Source organism: Narcine bancroftii, chromosome 9 (genome assembly GCF_036971445.1).
Source record: "Narcine bancroftii isolate sNarBan1 chromosome 9, sNarBan1.hap1, whole genome shotgun sequence".
NCBI classification, from domain to species: Eukaryota; Metazoa; Chordata; class Chondrichthyes; order Torpediniformes; family Narcinidae; genus Narcine; species Narcine bancroftii.
Window position 1 is genome coordinate 35,733,789 of NC_091477.1, and position 16,210 is coordinate 35,749,998.

At 44.4% G+C, this 16,210-nt stretch overlaps 1 protein-coding gene across 3 annotated transcripts in view; it reads left to right on the plus strand.

Annotated features, from left to right (window-relative positions):
- neurl1b (neuralized E3 ubiquitin protein ligase 1B) overlaps positions 1-16,210 on the plus strand; it is a 350,433-nt gene that overhangs the window by 316,740 nt on the left and 17,483 nt on the right. For all 3 annotated transcript variants that reach the window (XM_069898786.1, XM_069898784.1, XM_069898785.1), the window contains exon 2: positions 11,713-12,273. In XM_069898786.1, the coding sequence (XP_069754887.1) occupies positions 11,713-12,273 (561 nt within the window). The remainder of the gene's footprint in view (positions 1-11,712; positions 12,274-16,210) is intronic.

Sequence of the window (16,210 nt, forward strand, 5' to 3'; positions counted from 1 at the left end):
TTAGTCTTCTTCAAAAACATAAAAGCTACAGATGCTGGAATATTAAGCAAATGAAAAATTGCTGAAGGGCAAACAATATCCATGGGTAGAATTGGTCAGTCAACATTTCGCATCTGGACCCTTTAAAAGACTAGAGGCATGGGGATGGTATTATGTATATAGAGGGGAAAGAAGCTGGAAAGGGGCCTTACTGCCTATTCCTGAATTTTAATCTTTGAACCCCATTACGTGTTGATCCATAATTGCTCTTTGATTTTACCTGTTCACTTCCATTTGTGGTTCCATTCTTCAGTCTTGCCTTTCACCATTTTAACCATCTTGCATTTATTTTGTACTGTGACATTATTTGCTTCTTACCCTTAATTTTTCTGAACTCTGGTTTTGCATTCTACCATTCTTTTTAACATTTCTGCCCCTCTTTCTCTATTGCTCTTACCTGAGTCATTTGGCTTGGTTTTTCATGCCCCTGTCATTCTTTATTAAACCATTTCCAACACCATGAGCAAATGCCTCTACCAGAACATCAATCCTGGTCTGGGCCTGATACAAGCCATCTGCTTTTACAGGTTACTGTTTCTCCAGAGGTGTTCCAGTGTCCCTGGAATCTAATTCCCTCCCTCCTGCATAATTTCTGCAGTTTAATATTCATCTATTGAACTATATTGCCCCTATCTTCACCAGCAGGTGATGCTGAATGTAATTCTAATGTTGCATTTATTGAGGTCCTGCTTTTTAATTTATCTCCTTATCTTTGCATTCTTGCAGCATCTAATTCCTTTCTTTTGGACCTTACTGTTAGATCTGGTAAGAATCATAACCACTTTCCCTTTTCACCATCCCCTTTAAGTGACATCCTTGACCCCATCTTCAGGGAGGCAACATACCATCCTGTAGCAGAAAAATCTTATCTGATCCTTTTGCAATGTAATTCCCTCTCACCATAGTTCTACCCTCTTTCTTTCCCTTTTGTAGAGTAGAGTCATTTGTGGTTCCAAAACTTGGCTCTTGCTGCATTCCTCAAAGGCCTTCATTAGCAGTGCATATGTTTATGAAGAGTGCCTCGAGATAAGAGGTTCATATATTTCTACTGCTGGTTATAGTTCACGGCATCTTCTAAAGGTCCACGTTGGATCCAGCAGATCTTCTCTTTCCTATTTGGCAGTAGACTTTTGTCTCTACAAGGATTTTGCAGAGGTAAATTCTACCTACTAATATGGGCAAGCTCATCTACCATCGGCTTATTGGTGAGGGTGAGAGGAAATAGATTTGTCACTCATCCAATTTGACTTATCTCCTACCTCAGGACTCAAGCTGCTCACCAATGGACACTGAAGACCTCTCCCAGAGTACAATTTGTGCCCTTGCTAGGTTCAGTCCTTCTTCAAAGTGTTTATCATCATGGAGAGGTAATGATCATCAGTCAAGGGAGGAAGGTAGACTGCATGCTAGAGGTGTTTTTTTTTTGTCTTTTCTTGGCCTGATACTTGAAGCTTTCATAGGATCTGGAAACAATGTTGAGGACACCCAAGATCTTCATGTATTGCCACTTCTGATGGGTTTGTCTGGTGGTTGGGACAGGATTTGCCCAGGAATTGTGCTGGTGGATTCTGTCATTTTGTCTGAAACACATAGATCTGTGAGGACAACTATTTTTGCTTGACTCATCTGTGTGTCAGCTCATCCATTTGAAGTGCTGCCCAACAAGACATTTGTGAGAAAAATTTTACAATGTTGATTGGATGGGACAACTTCTTCAAAATCTGAATATTGTGCGCTCAGGTTGATTGTGGGTTGTTACATTTTTATTCTGTTATAACAGTAAAGTTTGAAGAGAATTGAATAATATGCTATTTCAGAGGGCAGTTTGGAATCAACCACATTGTTGTGAATCTAGAGTCGCAAATAGACCAAAGCTGGTAAGCACAGCTGATTTGCAAGTGAAAACATTGCCAAGGCTTAATTTAGGATTAAAAATAAACGAGGTTAATTGCATTTCTGACAGATTTCCCCATTGTAAAGATTGATGTGGACTTGCAAAGAACATATTTCAGTGAAATAAAATTACCGGTAACTAGGCAGAATTATGAAAATGTTTGTTCTAGTTTATGTTTCCTTAATGGAGCATATCAAAAAAAAATGTCATGGTCTTCATTAATTGTCAAAGGAGTACTGTTACAGGCATCTCTCCATTCCAAAAGATGTAGATTGCCTGTGGTCAGCTGTCATGTATTAATGACCCACTCATAACAAATGGGCAATTGAGTCTGAAGACACCTCCAAGAGTTTAAGAGTAAATACTTTAATCAGTAAAGTTACAGATGCATTATTTATAGCCCCTTTTCCACTGGCTCCTTGTCCCAGGAATTAACGGGGAATTAACCGGTTAAGGGTCCAGTGGAAGAGGAAAACAATCAGCGTGCCGATGTTAAATGACATCAAATCATGCAGGGATTGACGGCCTCTACCCAAATTCATATCCCCGGCATCGGATAATGCTGGCGTGCTGATTAAACCAGTGGAAAAAGGACAACTTCCATCCATTCCATTCAAAGGTAGAACTCTCCAATCCCTGGGGATGAGTGTGTTCAGTGGAAAAGCAGTCATTGTCCCAGTTAAAAGAGGCGCAGTGAAAACAACACAAATGACTTCCTATCCTGGGTCACTACATGGCCAATTAACTGGGATGCCAGTGGAAAACAGGCTTGTGCATGTCACTGGTGGAGTTAAGTCATGGAGTCTTCTATCAGAGTTAATTAAAAGCCTTGCTCTTGCTTAAGTATATTGTAGGGGTGATAACTTTTCAAATAAATTCTATACTGCTATTTATTTTTCCACAGATTGGGGGAGATAAATATGAGAGGTTACAGTTTTAAGCTGAAAGGGGAAAAGTTTGGGGGAAGATTAGTGGAAAGTTTTCCACTCGGAGAGTGGTGGGAATGTGGAATGAGCTGCCATCTGATGTGATGAATGTGGGCTCAATCTTAAGTGACTAGCGGGATAACGCAGGGCTCCATGCTGGGGCCACAGATGTTTACAATATATATCAATGACATAGATATGGTAATAGATAGCAATATCTCAAAATTTGCAGACGACACAAAGTTGGGTAGTGAGGTCAGCTGTGTAGAGGATGCTAGGAGGGTCAGAGTGATTTGGACAAGTTAGGCGAGTGGGCCAAGACGTGGCAGATGCAATATAATGTGGATAAATGCAAGGTTATCCACTTTGGAGGTAAGAACAGGAGATAGGACTATTATCTAAATGGTATTTGTTTAGGAAAAGAGGAGATACAGAGAAACTTGGGTGTTGCTGTGCATCATTCATTGAAAGTGGGCATGCAGGTACAGCAGGCGGTGAGGAAGGCGAATGGTATGTTGGTATTCATAGCAAGAGGATTTGAGTATAGAAGTACTGAGATCCTGCTGTAGCTGTACAGGGCCTTGGTGAGACCACACCTGGAGTACTGCATGGAGTTTGAAGGGCCAAATGGCCTACTCCTGCACCTATTTTCTATGTTTTTCTATGTATGTTTCTAAGAATAAATTGGATAGATACATGGATGGGAGCAGTCTGGAGGGTTATGGAGTGGGAGCAGGTCAATGAGACTAACGGAATAATGCCGGCATGGACTAGAAGGGCCTGCTTTCTGTGCTGTAGCATTCTATGGTTCTAATCAGAATTATTGCTGTTTTAATCTATATATGTACATTTAAATTCAATGATTACAAACAACTTGGTGATTTTTTTTATGGTTGTTTTCTGTGAAAAATGATAATTTCTTGCAAAAACAGATTTTTCAGTAATATACTGCAGCCAACTCAATAGAATTTAAAAAAGATTTTCTTTGCATTATTAACACTAAAATGATCTTCTAACTGTCACTTGAGGTTTAATTGTGAAATAATGCCTTGTAGAAATGAATATAAAAAAGGATGAAAATCCTCACTACAGTAAATTAATACATAATTGATGGCTCCAATGTCATGGAGGAGTTGAGGCCAACATAGATCACCCATGATCATATTGAATGACAGGGAAAACTTGACGGGGCCAGTGGCCTACTTCTGCCCTTATTTTCTTATTCTTTTCTCCGCAACAGAAGTCATTTCTGATGGTTTTGAGCTTTTTAATCATTTTCTTCAAAATGACATGCTTCTTGCTCTCTAACAGAATCTATCTCCCAGTCCCAAGGTTGTCTTCTCAATAAAACCTTATGCAAAAAGTGGAGTTGGGAGTTGCAAGGAATAGTGGTGAGAATTAAAGTCGGATAAGATGGTGGAAGCCTGTATCCTTGTGGATCATTGGAAAGATGCCAGTCTCAAGTGTTCAATCACTAACCCTGTGCCAACAGTTTGCTTCTAACCTGAAGGATGTTAACCACAATTGCAAAAGAAAACCCCAGAAACTTGACAGCCTTCTCTTCTTCAGAGAAGGTATTTAAGGAGATGGAGAAACTTGTGTCATGACTTCTCTTGGTTGGTCCACAAGTTCACCTCGTATGCACATTCCTCGGGTTGAACAGTTGCAGCTTATGTATTAGTCAGTAGCTCAAGGCAGGACCTTGAAGTCTTCTTTACTGGACTGGACAATGACCATAGCATAAGTTGGAAATATTTGTATAAACATTTCAAATTTAGACATATAGCATGGTAACAGGCCCTTCCAGCTGATGAGCTTGTGTCACCCAAATGATTTTGAAGGGTGGGATAAAACTGGAGGAAACCCACACAGACACAGGTAGAGTGAACAAACTCCTTACAGATAGCACCATGTTTGAACCAAGGTTACTGGTGCTGTAATAGCATTGAGCTAACTGCTACATGTGGTGGTACACCACCGGCCTACTGCAGGGGGAAACCTCTGTACTTGCAGGAGTGTAAGGGGACAGGACAACACCTGGCCGGTTGCCAATCAGTTGGCCTGAATGGATCAAGCCCCATCCAGTCATATTCCTCCGGGATATAAGCCTCCCGTGGCCTCACACTGAGTTGCTGCAGCCATAGCCAGCCTGGCTCTGTGGAGGATTTGTGGATTAAAGCCTGTTGTTCAGTCTTTACCTTGTGTGTGTCTGATTCTGTCTAATAGCGCACCACAATTTAATCCACAAAATTTTCCCACGGCTGCCATGGAAAAACTCCTGTGCGCAGGGAGCCTCGAGGTTGACCCACGCCACACAGAAGCCCAGACACGCTTTGAGATCTGGAAGCACGCGGTCGAAGCAATCATTGAGACCCATGAGGGCGACATCCTAGACTCCAATTGGAAGAGGTTGGTCCTACTCCAGACGAAGCTGGGTCCCCAAGCTTTCCGGGTAACCTAAGGCTGCTCCACGTACAAGAGCACAATGGTAACTCTTGAGAACTTGTACAAGCCCCCCATGAATGTGGTCTGTGCAAGGTACCTCCTCAACACCCGAGCCCAGCAACCCGGGGAGATGGCTGAGTCTTACCTGGGACACTTGCGAGAGTTGGCCCGACTGTGTCTGGCTGAACCCAGGGTAGGTGTAGAGGAGGTTGAGAGGCTGATCCGGGATGCCTTCGTCCAAGGGCTACGCTTGAGGGCCATCTGGCAGAAGCTGCTGGAGGACAACATCTATGCCCTAACCAGGACTGTGGAAGTGGTCCAAACCCTGGAAGCAGCAGCCCTGCATGTCGAAGCCTTCAATTTCGGGTTCCCCCAGGCTCCCTCATGGCCCTCTTACACTGCAGCTGCAGCCCCAGGCTGAGCTGGGGAGGAGAACGTCACTGCGGCAGGTGCCCGGCGCCCCTATAAGTACTGTGGGTCCTGGTGTGCGTCAGATTGACGATCACGCCAAAGCTGCCTAGCTAGGAACCTGTTTTGTTCCCGATGTGGCAAGAAAGGCCACTTTGCAAAAGTGTGCCTCTCTAAACCTGCTGGCAGCTCAGCGGCCCACTATGACCTCCCTTCCTCCCCATGGATCCCCTCACGTGCGCGTGCCAGAAGGCGCCATTGTCTCCATGACAACTTCCATCTTCCCCGACTTCAACCGCGCAACATCCGGCCCCACCAGCAACCGTTGCAGCTTGTGCCCCGAGCATCTGCACCAGCCCTCGCCCTCGCAGCTCGCTGAGAACTACAGTGACATCACTTCCAGCTCACGGCATGACGTCACTTCTGTCTGACATAATGACATCACTGCCGCTGGCCATGATGATGTCACTTCCCCCGGCGCAGCGGATACGGCTGGGGAAGGAGGCCAGCCATTCAGCAGCTCCCCACGTACTGCTGCCATCTTAAGTCAGGCAGCCCCTGACAACGTTGAGAATGATGTGTTCAACACAGGCGATGACCAGGCCACCCTATCGACGCTCCCCATCCCTCTGGATAGCGTCGACTCCGACTCTGAGATGGTCCTAGCCACCACCACACTGATCAGGGACATTCCCCACAATCTCGGGCGCTCGATGATGGATGTGCGAGTCAACGGGCAGGTAACAAAGTCCCTGTTGGACAGTGGCAGCACCGAGAGCTTCATTCACCCAAGTGTGGCCCACTCCCTAAGGTTAAAGGTCCACCCCACCACCTGCTTGATCGCCCTCGCCACCAAGGATAAAACTGTTGGTACCCTCCGGCGCTGCTTGGTCAATATAATGATGGGAGGGGAGATTTACACAGAATTCAGGCTCCTGGTCATCCCCAAACTCTGCGCACCCCCCACTCTTCCTGGGCCTGGATTTCCAGTGCCACCTGCAGAGTGTCACCTTTGCCTTCGGGGGGCCCCAACCTCCTCCACTCACATTGCAGAGCTCGCCAGCCTACCAGCCCCAGCCAACCTGCAGCCTCTCCACACTGTGCATCACCCCACCGGCACTCTTCCCACATCTTGCGCTAGCTGATCGCCGCCTGAAGTAGGCATTACTGCGGTGCAGACAGGGACTTCATCAAGGCAGAGATGCGGCAACTCCTGGCGGAAGGCGTTATAGAGCCCAGTAACAGCCCTTGGAGAGCCCAAGTCCTGGTGGTCAAAGGGGGAAGTAAACTGAGGATGGTCGTGGATTACAGCCAGACCATTAATTGGTACACCCAGCTGGATGCCTACCCCCTGCCGAGGATCGCCGACATGGTCAATGAGATTGCCTGCTACCAGGTTTTCTCCACGATTGACCTGAAGTCGGCGTATCTCCAAATCCCTATCCACCCGAAGGACAAGCCCTACACTGCCTTTGAGGCAGATGGGCACCTGAATTAGTTCCACTGGGTTCCTTTTAGGGTCACAAACGGGGTCTCTGTCTTCCAGCAGGAGATGGATCGCATGGTAGACCGGCACAAGCTGAAGGCGATGTTCCCATGTCTGGATAACGTCACTATCTGCGGCCATGACCAGCAGGACCATGACGCTAACCTGGAAAAATTCCTCCAGACAGCCGCGGAGCTGAACCTCACTTACCACAAGAAGAAGTGTGTGTTTAGCACCACCCGCCTTGCCATCCTGAGGTACATCGTGGCCCATGGAGTCATCATTCCAGATCTGGAAAGGATGCGCCTATTAATGGACTTACCCCCCCCCCCCCACCCATGCTAAAGGCCCTCCGCAGCTGCCTGGGCCTGTTCTCTTATTACTCGCAGTGGGTCCCTCACTTCTTGGACAAGGTCCGCCCACTGACCCAAGCCACAACTTTTCCCCTCCCACCTGAGGTGCAGGCAGCCTTCACCCGCATCAGGCAAGACATCACGGACGCCACGATGCAGGCTGTGGATGAGGACTCCCCCTTCCAGGTGGTGAGCGATGCCTCTGAGGTGGCCCTCGCTGCTACCCTCAACCAAGGGGGTGGGGGGGGGGGGTGGCACCCTGTCACCTTTTCCAGGACCCTCCATGGCTCCGAGCTAGGACTCTCCGCCATTGAAAAGGAAGCCCAGGCGATTGTGGAAGCGGTCCGCCACTAGCACCACTACCTGGCCAGCAGGAGATTCACGTTCCTCACGGACCAGCGGGCTGTGGCATTCATGTTTAACACTACCCACAAGAGCAAGATCAAGAACGACAAGATCTTGTGCTGGAGAGTCGAGCTGGCAACCTACAGCTACGACATCCAATACACCCCCGGGAAGTTAAACGACCCCCCTGATGCCCCCTCTCGCACCTGCGTGTCTATACATGACAACAGGCTGCAGGCATTGCACGAGTCCCTCTGCCATCCGGATGTCACCAGGTTGTACCATTTCATTAAGTCCCAAAATCTGCCGTTCACCGTCAGGGACATGACCGAGGCCTGTCGGGTCTGTGCGGAGTGTAAACCCGCTTCTTCCGCCAACCCCAGACCCACGTTGTAAAGGCTACTCGGCCTTTCAAGCATCTTGGCATGGACTTCAAAGGGCCCTTGCCTTCAACGAACCGAAATGTCTACTTCCTCACGGTAGTGGACGAGTACTCACGCTTTCCTTTCACCATCCCTTGTCCGGACACCTCCATGGCCACCGTCATCAGGGCCCTGGGCCAGATCTTCAACAAGTTTGGCTACCCCGCCTTCATCCACAGCGACCGGGGGTCTAGTTTCATGAGCGATGAGCTGTGCCAGTACCTGATGGCGAGGGGTTTCACGACCAGTCGCACAACAAGCTATAACCCAAGAGGCAATGGGCAAGTGGAATGCGAGAATATGGTGGTCTGGAAGGCAGTCCTCCTGGCTCTCAGGTCAAAAGGATGGGCCATTGAATTCTGGCAGGATGCCCTGCCCGAGGTACTCCATGCTATTCGGTCACTGCTGTGCACGGCTACCAACGAGACCCCTCACAAACGTCTGTTCTCATTCCCCAGGAGATCGGCGACTGGAATGTCACTCCCAGCAGGGGGTCACGTCCCCGGGACTGGTGCTTCTGCATAAGCATGTAAGGACACACGAGGCCGAAGCCCTGATGGAGCAGGTTTCCCTCCTTCATGCAAACCAGAACTACACTTATGTTAGTTTCGGCAGTGGCAGGGAGGACACTGTCTCAACCAGGGACCTGGCACCAGCAGGAGCACCCACCACACCACACCACCCTCCAACCCAGAACAACGCTGACCGGGCATACAACCCCGTCCCCATGCAGCTATGGGGCACGCAGGGCCTCGTTGACCACCAGGGGCCCACTTCAGCCTCAGGAGACCAACACGCTCCCCCACCCATCCAATAAGACCAGCATAAGTCAACCCTGGCCCCCCTGGCCACCCCTCCACGCGGCACCACACCAGCCACACACACCCCTGCCGCCAGCCCCCCCCCCCCCCCCTTACCCTCTGACCAGTGACCAGGAGCCAGTCCTACGACGGTCACAGAGACCCCGGCGGCCGCCGAATCATCACAACCTGTAAATATTGTATGTACATAGTGGGTGCGATTCCTTGTTACTGCCCCCACCCCGGGACAATTTTAAAGAAGGGGTGATTGTGGTGGTACACCACCGGCCTACTGCAGGGGGCAACCTCTGCACCTGCAGGAGTGTAAGGGGACAGGATAACACCAGGCCGGCTGCCAATCTGAATGGGATCAAGCCCCACCCAATCGGGTGTCAATCACCCTCCGGGTTATAAGCCTACCCCGGCCTCTCGAGGCCTCACACTGAGTTGCAGCAGCCACAGCCAGCCTGACTCTGTGGAGGTTTTTGTGGATTAAAGCCTGTTGTTCAGTCTTTACCTTGTGTGTGTCTGATTCTGTCTAACAGCGCAGCACACTACACTAACTGTGCCCCTCTCAACCACTATTCTAACTGTGCCACCCTGTGTTTTAAACCATTCAGAAGCTACTCTTAGGTACAGCTTTGCTAAGCACATAACAAGACAGAAAAATATGTGAATATGTTGACAAAATAATATTTGTTTCTCAGACTAATTTTACAAATTGCACCAGTTTTGAGCATTTCCCTCAGGAGTTTTTGCAACTTCATCAGAGAATTCTTTAAATATTTAATGCTTTCAAATCTATCTGTTTTCCAAAGTAGTCCTGATATTTTGAAATGAATTAACATAAATATTGAATAATAATATTGATTATCAGCATAACATTAAACTGATTATTAAAGATTTCATATTGTGACCATATTGTGTAAGAGCTATGGTAGTTGTATTTTTGTTGATAAGCCAGGTTGAGTTACAAGATGGGCAGTGGTGATTCCTTTGACTGTGTTGGCAACTGTAATTAGTCCACCCTTCAGTATTTGGTCTTCCAAGCCCATGCGCTGGATCATAATGTGTGGAACACTCCAGGGCTCAAATTCTGAAGCATTTCCACAGCCACAGGAAGAATGTGCAAACTCCTTGCCGACGGTGCCGATCCCAACCTGAGTCGCTAGTGCTGGAAAGGCATTGTGCTAACTTCTCTGCCAACCATGCCACCCTTTGTGAGGCACAAAGAAATAATTCTTCCTAAACAGTACTATCCATTGACTTTGATTGTTTGACAATCCATTGACTTTGATTGTTTGATTGTTTGAGGGTGAATGCCAAGCAACAGATTTCTTTGGAGTTCACTTCTCTATTGGTCAAATTCACCTGCATGCAGCCTTACAGTCAGATCCAGCAGAGGTACCGGCAAAGAGAAAATCTGTGCAAGTATAATGAGGCTGAATTTACGCAGGGAACCACATACACCCAGCAAAGAATAAGAGACAAACCCAACAAAGCATTTCTTTACAATAAACAAAGACTGGTATGAAACATCTTCACTCATGTTAAACCAACTGTTATATTAAAGGTTGTACAAGTTAGAAATGAATTTGAGTATTCCTGCTTGAAGGAATGTAGTTAATTAAATTGATGTATGGTCATGGACTTTGATGGAGAGAATAAAGAATTTTCTCAATGGGGAGAGAATTCAGACTTGGGGTGTAAGTGTACAATTCCATAAAGGACTTGTAGGTTCATTTGGCAGTAAGGAAGGAAAATGCAATAATAGCATTCATTTTGAGAGGACTTGAGTATAAAAGCAAGAATTTATAAGGAGTTTTGGGCCCCATATCTAAGGAAGGATCTGCTGGCATTGGAGAAGCTCCAAAGGATGTTTATGAGAATGATTCCAGGGATGAGATGATGAAAAGTCATGCCTCTGGGCCTGGATTGTTGCAATGTCATGTTTATTACATGAGAACTGTGAATCATAATTATCTTTTTTTTGTGTTTATTGTCTCTTTTTATTTCAATTAAGTATACTATTGTTTTTTTTTAGTTTTTTTTTAAACAGAGTACCGGTTTAACTGCAGCATGTAAGAATGTTGGTGCATGTGAAAATTGTATAATGTATATGACAATAACTCATTGTAATTATTCACTTGAGTTCATAAGAATGAGAGGGGATCTCTGAAACATGCTGGATATTGAAAGGCCTGGATAGCGGGGACATAGAGAGGATGTTCCCAGTAGTGGGAAAATCTAGGACCAGAGGGCACAGCCTCAGAATAAAAGGAATCTCCTTTCGAACAGAGAAGAGAAGGAATTTCTTGAGGTTGGTGAATCTGTGGAATTTGTCGACACAGATGGCTGTGAAAATCAAGTCATTGGGTATATTTAAAGCAGACTTGACAGGGTCTTATAGTATGGATGTAAAAGGTTATGAGGAGAAAGCAGGAGAATGGGATTGAGGAGGAAAGTAAATCAACTCTGATTGAATGACGGAGCAGACTCGATGGGCCCAATAGCCCAATTTTGATCCTACATCTAATAATCTTAAGTCTTAAGGTCTGCTGCCCTTCATAATGTCATTTTTTTAAATCTCACAGATGCAACACACCATGCCCGTTCTGGATTGGCTCGGCAGTATTACACACTTCCACCTAGCACTCATGAACGAAGAGCACATCCAAACGTTACTGAGCCTCCAAGGTTTCATTCACAGGCCAAAGGCAAAAATGTTCGTCTGGACTCGCATTTCAGAAAAGCATCTCGAAAAAACAGCTTCTGCAATGGTGTTACCTTTAGCCACCGTCCAGTCCACCTCTATGAGAAAGTGAGACTACGCTTATCAGTGGTCCTTCATGGCTGGAGTGGTGCTCTGCGGTTTGGTTTTACAAGTCACGATCCCTCTCTGATGAGCTCTGCAGACATCCCAAAGTATGCCTGTCCTGACCTGGTAACCAGGCCTGGTTTTTGGGCCAAAGCATTACCTGAAAGATTTGCCCTGAAAGACAACATCCTTGCCTTCTGGGTGGACAGACACGGACGAGTATTTTATACTGTGAATGATGAAGACCCTGCTCTTTTCCAGTGTGGCATTAATGTTTCAGGACCACTCTGGGCGCTGATTGATATTTATGGCATTACACAAGAAGTCCAAATGCTTGGTGAGTATCCCAACAGTAAAAAATAATACCAATAAAGTGTCACGAGAAGCTATTTGGTAGAGTATAAAGCTCCTGCTCTCAACTTTATTTTGCTTATAATAGAAGCCTTTTAAAACTGTAAATGTTGAATGAAGTTTGTGATTTATTGAGTAGAACACATAATCTAGAAAACGGAGAATAAAATCATGTTGCAGGTTGGTAGTGAGTTTATCATGAGTGTACCAGAGTATAATTAGCAAATAGCCTGCAATCTCCATCTTCATGGAATGAAAATGTATTCTAATGAAGAAAGCAGTCAAACAGCTACAGTGTCAAAGGATCATGTGTCAGCCTGGTCCAATATTAAGTAATCCTGCCCTCAGAAGGATTTCTGGGAAAGAATCTTCTGGACCAAGTTTACAATTTTTAAACTGAATTTCTCGAGGACTTGGGAGTACCATTTGATGAGATCGTGTGACATCTCAATAATGAGAGACTTAACCATTAAATTAAAAACATTTGGAGTGCTATTCCAGAATTTGACTCCTAAACCGTGTTATTATTTCCTAGATTTGCAAACTCACAATTTCAGTAATGTTCATTAATACTTGCTGGAACTTAATTTTACAGTCCCACTTTTGATTAGATATAAACCCTCCAAATTATATCCCTATGAAATAACTTTGCTTCTAATATCCCACGAAAAATGTTTCTTTTGTGGCGGCTCACCATAAGGCAGGTGAACCGGCCCTGCTTGTAAGCCACGTGGTGGGGCAGCCGGCCAAAATGGCGTCGGCGGGGGTGTTCCCTTCCTCCCAGCACGGGGCTCAGAAACCCGCGCTGGAGGACCACGTGATGCCCGGGTGACGTCAGTGCCCTCCAGCGCGGTTCTCAGCCAGGTCCAGGCTGGGAGTATAAGTACAGCCCAGCAGCCTGCAATAAACTGGTCTGCTCACTGAGCTCAACCCTTCTGGTTGTGTGTGTTATTGCCACTACACTTTAAAAATATACTTTTAAAAGGGCAGCTCAGCTACAGTGTCCAAGAAGTCAATATTCAATAGTTAAATCCTCCTGCTGCACAAATGAGGTAGCAGTTCAAAGTTCATCTGCATCACTATGTTCCAACAAAATAAGTGCAGATAATGCATCTGCGTGCGCATAAATCATTTGAGATATACTTAGATTGATGTTTTATGCATGGGGTTTGTCACAATTGAAAGACATGACTGAGTGAGTGGTTATTTTTGGAAAACAATTGAGAAAAAGAGACAAATACATTAGGATAAATATATATGGCATTGGCTTCTACATTTTGTAATATTTTGCTTTAATCTTTGTGTTCTTAATGTGAAAAACTATCTTAGCAGCTCTGGCTTTGCAACCAATCTGTATTAAACTCAGAATCTCTAGGCTGGGTTGTGTATTCTGTGAGAGCCATTTGATGCTTTTTGCCTTTTATTCCATCACTGTCCATTGTCATGTGAGAGAGGAAACCTTCAGCTGAAATAAGCAGGTAGCCACACAATGAGCATATGGTTAAATTTCAAAGACCTAGAGTTGGTAGGTTTGAATGGTCACATGGGTGCATTTGCACGGCACGGGCTCATGGGCCGAAAGGGCCTGTTACTGTGCTGTATATCTAAATGAAAAGACCATAAATCTTTCTAAATCATTCCCACAGTGAAAGTGGAGGTCGATGGTAGTTTTTATTTTAATCAGACCATCACAATGACTCAAGGACTTCAGATTTATGTTTTGACTTACTGATACTTGATCCTTAAATAAAATGTCACCTTTGATGATAGAGATATAAACAGACTGTTTATTTAATGCAAAAAAAAAATTCAAATCCAGATGGCTGATGAATACCTGAGACTGTTCAAAACAATGGAAAAACATTGATTTGCAGTTACAGGAAAAATCCTCCCTTTTCCAGCATCATGATACAGAGGAAACATCTGGAACAAAAATAGCACATCATTCCCAATACATCACTGTGTCCGGACATCAACATGAAGTCTCTTTGGAGACAATTTAAAATGAGAATTGGCTGCGCCTTTTGTGACTGTTGTGTTGGGTCTTTCCACTGGTGACTAGATTTGTGCTAGATGACTATCCTTCATTTCTGAAAAACAATAACCAATAGTAATTAAAAGCTAACTGAGTGTTGTATTGAATCATTTAAACAAATCAATTCTAGTCAACTAGTGGTAAGTTCTGAAACCATAAAGTTTGATATTTCTTGTTCAATTAATAGATATAGTATTTGATGCCATGAACTTTGTCTCTGCAAGAAGAGCCTCTATCATGTACAGTTCCAAGTCATTTAATGGATGAACTAGTGAAGGCCTGTAATGCGCGTTGAAAGAACCAAAGCCTTGTTGATCCAAACCAAGGCTTTTATTAACAAAAAGACTGGAGATTATCACAAGTATTTCGACCAGTCCAGAATGACCTGGTCTGGCTAGGAGCAATCCTTTAAGACCTGCCAGTAGGTGTCGCTACACTCTCACCCAATCACAGTCATCCTACACTACCATCTGTACATATACACATTGGTGATAGAATCTGTACTATCACAAGGCCCTTGTATTCTAAATGATTAAGAGTTTTCCAGCGGCATTGGTTGTTGACGTACTCCTTCGACAGTTTCATCAGTCTGGCATAATTTGTCAGATTATTGGACTTAATGAAGGTGGTCAAATGTAACCACAAATTTGAATTCCATCAACAAGACAGATGTAATATATTCTGTACATTTGGCATTACTGAGCTTGCAGTTTGCACCATGTACAAATGTGAAAGGACTTCCAAAAAAAGTCATGAATTTATAGCTCATAAACATTGGCATGATGTTTTTGACAGAACTGATAACTATTTCCAAGGGAGTGTTTGTGATTCATTCTGAAATCTTATTGTCATAATAACAATTAGTGATGGTCTGTAAAAGTAACTCAATGTTATGGGTTGCATAACTATAAAAAAAACCCCTCATAATTATTGAGAGTAACATTTAGTTTATAGACTGCCACCTCAAGTAAAAGTGCAGTTTTAATTTAAAATAAAAGCCAAATATTTATACTTGATTTTTACTTTAGACTTTTGGCATCCAGTTGTTTTCTTTATTTTCACTTACTTTAGATTTGGTTGATTTTCTGTGATTTATCTAAGCATTTCTGCACACTCCAAGAAGACCCAGGAGGCAGAAATCAAGCAATTTTCCTCTTCCACACGAAGGATCATCCAAGCATTATGATACATTGCAATTCAATCTGTGTTCAATCATGTTACGTCCTTCTCCTTTCAGTTTGAAACCTCTGGTTCTAATGGATGGAACACCCATTTTTAACCTTGCTCAATTGTCGATTCTCCTTTGTGTAAGTTTATCTTGTAATGAATGGACTTCTCAGTTGAGAATCAAAATCCCAATGGTCAATTCAAATATGCCTAATATAAAATTGCCCTGAACTTTCACACTAACCTCTATTGAGAGCCTACAATTATATGAGGGATTTGGAAATGATATTCTACTGCAGGGCAGGAATGTGTTTTTTTTTAATTTTGAGAAATTTGTGGATGATGTAAAGCTGTGCAATATAATATTGGACTCAATGAACAGAGAGCACTAGATACTTTCTGTTTGCATAAAATAAGGTGCCTGTTTTTCCAGCACTTATTTTTTTCTCAGTAAATAGTATAAAGTCCCCAAGTGCTTTAAAATGCAACAGTTTGTGCTTGATAGATCTGCTGAGTTATGTATACCCTATTTGTTTTTTTTTAATCACTGGTTTAGCACAAGCATCAATCTTAATTTGGGAGGGTTTATTGTACCATTTTCTGTCCAATACATGCAGAGATTTTCAGCTTAAAATACGTTATTCATTATTTAACAAACTTTGGAATTAGTTCTGAGAAAAGGGAAACTGGGAACTAATTAGACAAAAAGTAACCTCACTTA